Below are 7,694 nucleotides of genomic sequence, written 5' to 3' on the forward strand. Positions count from 1 at the left end.
TTGACGAATGCTATCCACGAAATGAAAATGTAACAGCTTGACGAATATTTACAGCGGAGCTGGTTTTCCAATTCATGTATGTTCACCACTATTAATCATACAGTACTGGTGTGAGTTATTATAATGTCCATCAGATGAACTGATGTTATTAGATCATTAATAATTTATACGTGGCGATTAAATTGATATATTACAGTATAATAATAAAACACAACGAATTAAGAAGATTAAATTGTGGTCATCATCCTCAATCTAAAGTGTCCTGTGTCGGATATTATATATTTTGTGACGTGTTTTGTGACGTAGATGTAAATGACAGTGTTATTAAAGAATACAAACCTTGTATATTAACCGTAATTAATTATTGTTACTTTGTAACATTGACGTCGAAATTAACAACATTGATTTTAAGAAATGAAGTAGCTCATACTAATAAAAATCAATCTGGGAAATCGATTGAAAGTACCTAAGCGATACATTTAAATTAGCAATATTTTACGTTTTGGACTTTGTTTTCAATTATTAATACTCAAGGAGGCCATATAATTTGATACCACGATCGGTACATATTTGTGTTTTGACTACGATCTCAGACCGTCTTTCATATATGTATGTAAACAAGACGATTTCATTTTTCATCCTAAAGTTTTGTGTTCTTAGTCGTGTACTGTTATCCTTTTCCCTTTGTTTTACATTTCTTTATTCTGTGCGTTTGCTTTTAAGGCATTATTCCCATTGCATTGGCTTCGGACCAAACAATTCGCACGACTACAAATTTAATGTGAACATCTATGGGTAAAACCATAGGTCTTAAAATCCAATGTATACATAAATGTCACCTTAGTCTTTACATAGTGATGCTATGCATTTATGAAATCGTGAACTTCATATTGCCTACTGTAATACAGTATATATTTCTTTATAGATAGATATTTAATTAATGTCATTATCCTTCCTATAATTACAGAGTCCCGTTCTCCGTCTAATGAAACACAGTCCCATTGGTCTTCTGAACTTGTTCGAGCTCTTTTTCGTGACCATCAGAAGTATGTTAGACCAGTGTTAAATAGATCGACAGCAGTAACAGTTAAGCACAGAATGACACCTATACAAATATTAAATATAGTAAGTATGGTTCACTCTCTTCAATATATGTTATCTAATGTACTTCACGTGAACCTCATGATGGCCACAATGAAAACCACTGTGATCTTGCAGTAGACACAATATCTTTGTATGACCTTGGTTTTGTCATTGTCATAAATCTGTTGCTCACAAAAAGAGGGAAATTTGAAAGGAAATTGTCATTATTACAAAATACATAAGACAAGCCAAAACTGAAGCTATAAGGTACGTAGCAACATCAAAACAACAAATAAGTCTATAAACAACAGACAACTAAATGATGCCAAAATGAACATGGATACCAGTTATGAAGAAGCTGAGAACGATATGTAAGACTGCAGAATAGCAAGTAAAGAACATGTCAGATAGAAATTATATGTCATGACACATTTCATTGTTTATTTCAGGATGAAATGAATCAGATAATTAGCATGAAGACATGGATGAGTCAGGTATGTTAATTTGTTGATTTGTTGAATACGTGAGATATCGAAACATTAATCATTACCGATCATGATGAAAATATTCATGAGAAATGGCAAAACACAGATTAATATATAAGAACGAACAAAGCCAAACGTATGCTAACTTTATGCCTATTACTCATGCCCACGATCGTGTAGGATCTTGGAGAACAATTAGAAAGTCTGAGCAGTTTGAGCATAGAATTGGAAAAAAAAACATATGAAACCATACCCCCTCCCATCAAATGAATCGTCATTAACAAATAGTTGCATTGACATCACATTACTCTTCATTTTTGAGTACTTGTTGTGTACGCTACGATGCTATAAATGTCATTTCTAATTCGCCATATTCTACGGAACCCATTTAAGGTATTGTTTATCCATCATTAAGTTTGGTGCAAACTAAAATAAACACTTTAAATTACATCGACATGGCTTTTATCATTTTTAGACGTTTTTAATACTGTGCCACAGCGGTAAATTATTAGGTTCTAGTTCTTAACATTTCAAAGAAATTAACAAATAATAAATTCAGGCGTACACTGCCAGAAATTCTCGTTTAACTTTAAGTATCATCATTTGTCATAATTTTTAGATTAATTATAATAAAGCATATTAAATTGGTCAGAATCATAATCCACAATTGTAAATATCATAAATATCACATGATAAATTGATCTAACAGGGGAAATATGACAGTAAACGAGAATAAACATTAAATGATATATTGATTACAGGGACTGAACAGTAAACAATTCTCAATATTACCTGAACCTAACCCCAAACATTACAATTAAAGCTGCACTAGCTGCAACTGAAGCATTTACTTTATGACAATGTTTCATTTGATAAAATAACTTATTCGTGATATCGTACACTCCTTATTAGCATTGAATCATCTGTGGGTTAAAAGTATTCTTTGTAGCTGCATACATCCCGACTTCAAACTGTTACTGTTTTGCCTGAGGACAAATTGTCCACTCATTAACGTGTGCAATGTCTGATTATTGCTATTTCAACACTTTTCAGTGAATATATTGTGGTTGTCTGATCGAAAAATGGTACTACAGTTACAAACTAGCTTGCGCTCAAGAGTTAAACTTGCCATTACACTACCTACAGATGATATTGACCATTAATTAGCAGATGCAATGCCTTATTTTATAATTAATTAACCAAATTTTAATGAATAATTTTTTGGTCTCTTGATGATAAAATATCCCGATTGCAGCTAGTGCACGTTTAATAAGGATACGGTATTATAATTATTATAAATTGATCACAAAGAATTATCTATCAACAATCCTCGATATGTGACGTCACCATTCCATTTGTAGTAAGCAACACACCGTCATGGGATTTATCATATTTCTAGAAGTATCACCATGAAATGTGTACTGATTTCTTCGCGCATGCGTTCTTAATTATTCAACATCCGGATTATGAGAATGTAAATAATCGTTTATTATTATTATCATGAGATAAGTTAGAATTGAGGTTTGATTTTTATTTCATTGTCACATAGATTTGGAAAGACGAATTCCTATCGTGGGATCCTGCCGATTTCGGTGGCGTTGAAGAAATACGAGTCCCCATCACTGAAGTATGGCAACCGGACATCACACTTGTCAATGGGTAAGCGATTGTGTAGAGAGAGGTCCGGATATATGAACTACGCCCTCTAGCGACAGTTGTTCTTTGGCTTTTGACTTTTGACTTTTCAAAACAAATGACAAATTTATTCATAATTAATAATTTACCCTTCTATTTCTGAACTTCACCATATGGAGCGATCGCACAGCGTGTAAAATTTATTTAAAAATATGAAGGTTTATACTTAAACTTAAAGTTTGCATATTCTCGTGTTGAACATGGATCTCCCCTTGTATCATGGGTTTCTCACTTCTCCTTTTATCACAGAGTCAACCCAGGTTTCCAACGTCATTATGACACCGATGCTATCATTACCTCTGACGGAACAATCACAGCTTTGCAACCAGACGTTCTCCAAGCGTCGTGTAGGATAGATGCCCGATATTTTCCCTTCGACAAGCAGGCGTGCCTCTTTGTATTTGCCTCATGGTCGTATCCCGGTGATACGGTTGATCTCGTATTAGATCCAAACTCGAACACGGACCTCTTTATAAGCAACGGGGAATGGCAACTACTTGGTATGCCTAAGGAACGAGAAGCCGTACTGGATCCGTGCTGCACTGTACCCTTCCCTAAGCTTACATACACCATGCATCTGCTGCGTCGATCAGCGTTCTACATCTTCAACATTATTCTCCCGTCATTCCTTGCGAGTGTGCTTGTAGCTGTAGCCTTCTATCTGCCTTCAGACTCAGGGGAGAGAGTGACATTATGGGTAACAAGTATATTGTCCCAGTTTGTGTTTCTCAATGTTGTGTCGGAGTTTATGCCACCAAATTCAGAACATCTTCCATATTTACGTAAGTATGTCTATTGTAAAATTGAGAGATTGGATACGTTTACTCTATCACTACCTAAAACTGATAGGTGACGTAGCCACACATAAATTATGTCAAATTGTTAGACAAAGGCGTGCACTGAGATGGGTTCTTTTTAAGTTATTGAAGTCTGATTAAACGTAATATATTTCATCCATGCTTTGACATCCCTCCCTCCCCTCACACGAGCTTATTTAGTTTTATAAAAATTCCTTACTCTGTCACTCTTGCTGTTGTAAGGCTTTAACTCCCCCACCGCTAATCACAGAAAAGAAAACCATCTAAATGTCATTACTTGATTTACACAGAACCTGTTATCAACCTCGCATTGTGATTGGTCGAGAGCCCTGCAGATATAAATGTACGGAGGCATAAATAGTAAACATTACGTCATACTACAGAGCAAATGCTCACTCTGATTGGGTAATAAAGTTAAGGCTGTAAACATTGCATTACATTGCAGCTCATAGTGGTCTGAGATTGAGTCATCACAGAAGTGCGTACGCTTGGCAGTATAACGCGGAAGTGGTTTTATTTTTGAAATGAAACAGTATTTTAGATATTCAACAAATGAATTCGTAGTCGCAGGTGACGTATAAGTATGTTATTTGCCAAATACTGTTCAAAATCTTGCTACTCGAGGTCCTTTTTTCCGATATACGTATAACGGCTCGCCTCCCATCAGCTGACCTCTAGTAGCAATTTATGAAACGGTATTTGACAAATATAAACATATACTTAATATATGTTTGACGGTTTGTATGACGGTTTGTATGAAAGTAAAATATGAATAAAGAATAGCAAAGATAGATCTAAAAAGTATGTTCCGTTGTTTGAGCTCCATACTGCTGTTATGTCGCTTACGACAGCAATGTGGAGTCGCTTATACAATTGTAAACGACAGTAATATGAAAGCAGTGCAAACGGAAAGATGAATGGAATCCTGATCAGTCTATAGCGAAGACTGACTACATACATACATACATACATACATACATACATACATACATACATACATACATACAAATGAAGGTATGCTGACAGTGTCCCAGCCACATATTGTAATCCTTCTCAGAAATACTTCGACGTTAAATTACGTCGTTCAGTGGAAAAAAATGTATTACTTGATTTACTGATAACACACACGTTTTGCATGATTTTTCATTGTTTGTGTCAAATACTGTACGTATATCTATTTTGTCTTCAGGAATGTTTACTGCGTTACAGTCTTTGAAATTGTTGAACTTTTATTCTACAAATGGACTACATCCACATATTACTACGTTTCCTTTTTTTCTGTGTTTCAGAGCGATACTTCTTTGCATCCATAGGATTGGTTGCGTTTTCATCAATCGTAATAGCAGGAACGTTAAGTATGCATTTCAAAGGGCCACATTGTCAAGAACCACCGAACTGGCTGCGATATTTCGTTTTTAGGTGCTGTGCACCACTTGTGTGTGAACGACTTCGAGCTGAACCGTATTTAAGAAGTATGAGGAGGAAAATTAAAGAGAAGAAAAAGAAGACACGAAACGGCAACAATAAACGAAAGAGTAAAAGTAAACGAACCAAGGAGACACAATTTGAAACGTACAATCACGGGTTTGTGGACGAATTCAAAATTGGTGACAATGATTTTTATAAAAGGCCAAACGGAGTGTTCGTCGTTGACGGTGCTCTTCACAGAGCAACTACAAACGTGCCAAACCACGTGGAGGCATTTTCAAGCTCATCCGGTAGCGAGTGTGAAGAAGACGAACAAAGCGAACTGTCTTTTGGCGAAGAGAGACGACGAGTGTATGAATGGAGAGCATTGGCTCGAATTATCGACAGAGTTTATTTAATCATCTACGTCACTGCATTATGTGGACTTCTCTTAGGGTTTATGATAGCACTATACATCCAAAGCATAGATATTCCGGATTACTCGGACATTAATTAAGTTTCTTATTTTTACGCACACGTTTTCTTCTTCCGGTTAATGATTGACTAATATATTAGACAACATTTGACTAGATAAATTAACATATGTTCAAGATTTGCATGTAACCAGACATACTATATTAGGGCCAAAATGAAGATAATAAGAATATTGTCCACATTATATACCATTATACCACACACGAGCCAGGTTCAACAAAAAAATATGGAATGTATACTCTGGTCGTACTATGTCACGACAACGCGCGTCTATATATGTCACAACAACACGTGTCTACGTCATTAGTTCTGCTGTGTTCGAAATACGAGACAAAACGCTCAAAATTGCCATTACTTTCTCGATTTTTTTTATATTACTGGCGTAGGTATAATTATACTGTTCCCCGATATTTGTGACCTAAGGATTGCCACTGCTCGTCCAGCGATTCACAGTGACAAGGGTCCCTTAGGTCATTCATATTTTCCTTGGCTGAACGGAGAAAAATATCGGGGAATAACATCTAATTATAGGGCAATCTATTTAGGCAAGATATAGGAGAACATAACATGAACTATGAAGACTGTTAGTGAGAGAACATTAACCAGAGATATTGATTTAGAATACAACAGCCAAGCTGCTATCCAAAGGAACCCCCATTTGTCACCATATATGAGAACGAGATGCAGAAAAGAAGCTACGACCGACACTCGTAGTCATGTATAAGCTCTGCTAAATCTCTTAGTATTATTGGTCATTGTATTCTATGGCTAGGCCAAGTACAGTATAGTACTTCTGAGCAAATTGTGGGTAGGTGCTATGTAAAACAAGTTCAATATCATTGATTAAAAATGGCCAGCTACACACTGTGACTCTGCATAGATAAGATAATAAACCAGGAGTGAATTTACTTTTCATTTATGAAGCCTATTAATTATATCTACTATGTTAATGTATAGTCAATTATTTTGGACGAGTATTTACATACATTGCAAAATAGAATCAATTTCAATTACATACTACAACGTATCCGTGTGCTATCTATACAATTTTCCCATGTTTATATATTTATAGATGTTCCGTATAAATCCATATTTAATTCATATTATAGCTAATAAACATTGAAAAAAACATTGAGTACAATGTCTATTTGTCAGTTTTTCCCTATTAATACATTTTGGAATACAGAAAAGAAAAGTGTGGGTTTTTTTTCATGACGTCACCTGCATTTGGTGTTGACTGCTAAGTAAAAAGGTCTTAACTATTAAGTAAGTATTATTAACCATCTATAACAGCCACAGTGACTGTTAAACGCATGCTTCAAAGTGACTGTTAAGTTACTATCTTAGCTCGCACAAACTGTTTACACCATACAGAACAGTGACGGTTAATGGGTTATCTGAAAATGTCTGTGTACATACGTCAAAGTGACGTTTATTTCATACGTCAAAGTATGTTAATGTCATACGTCAAAGTGAATGTTAATGTCATACGTCAAAGTGAATGTTAATGTCATACGTCAAAGTAACTTTTAATGTCACACGATAGAGTGAATGTTAATTTCACACGACAGAGTGAATGTTAATGTCACACGACATAGTGAATGTTAATGTCACACGACATAGTGACTGTTAATGTCATACGTCAAAGTGAATGTTAATGTCATACGTCAAAGTGACTGTTAATGTCATACGTCAAAGTAACTTTTAATGT

General features: G+C 35.2%; 1 protein-coding gene across 1 annotated transcript in view; it reads left to right on the forward strand.

Moving 5' to 3' along the window:
• LOC144449145 (neuronal acetylcholine receptor subunit alpha-10-like) overlaps positions 1 to 7,075 on the forward strand; it is a 35,532-nt gene extending 28,457 nt beyond the window's left edge. The window contains exons 2-6 of the mRNA XM_078139612.1: positions 968 to 1,125; positions 1,533 to 1,577; positions 3,118 to 3,227; positions 3,513 to 4,045; positions 5,371 to 7,075. Coding sequence (XP_077995738.1) covers positions 968 to 1,125; positions 1,533 to 1,577; positions 3,118 to 3,227; positions 3,513 to 4,045; positions 5,371 to 6,005 — 1,481 coding nt within the window. The 3' untranslated portion in view covers positions 6,006 to 7,075. The remainder of the gene's footprint in view (positions 1 to 967; positions 1,126 to 1,532; positions 1,578 to 3,117; positions 3,228 to 3,512; positions 4,046 to 5,370) is intronic.
• Positions 7,076 to 7,694: the final 619 nt, after the last annotated feature.

This window comes from Glandiceps talaboti, chromosome 18 (genome assembly GCF_964340395.1).
Source record: "Glandiceps talaboti chromosome 18, keGlaTala1.1, whole genome shotgun sequence".
NCBI classification, from domain to species: domain Eukaryota; kingdom Metazoa; phylum Hemichordata; class Enteropneusta; family Spengelidae; genus Glandiceps; species Glandiceps talaboti.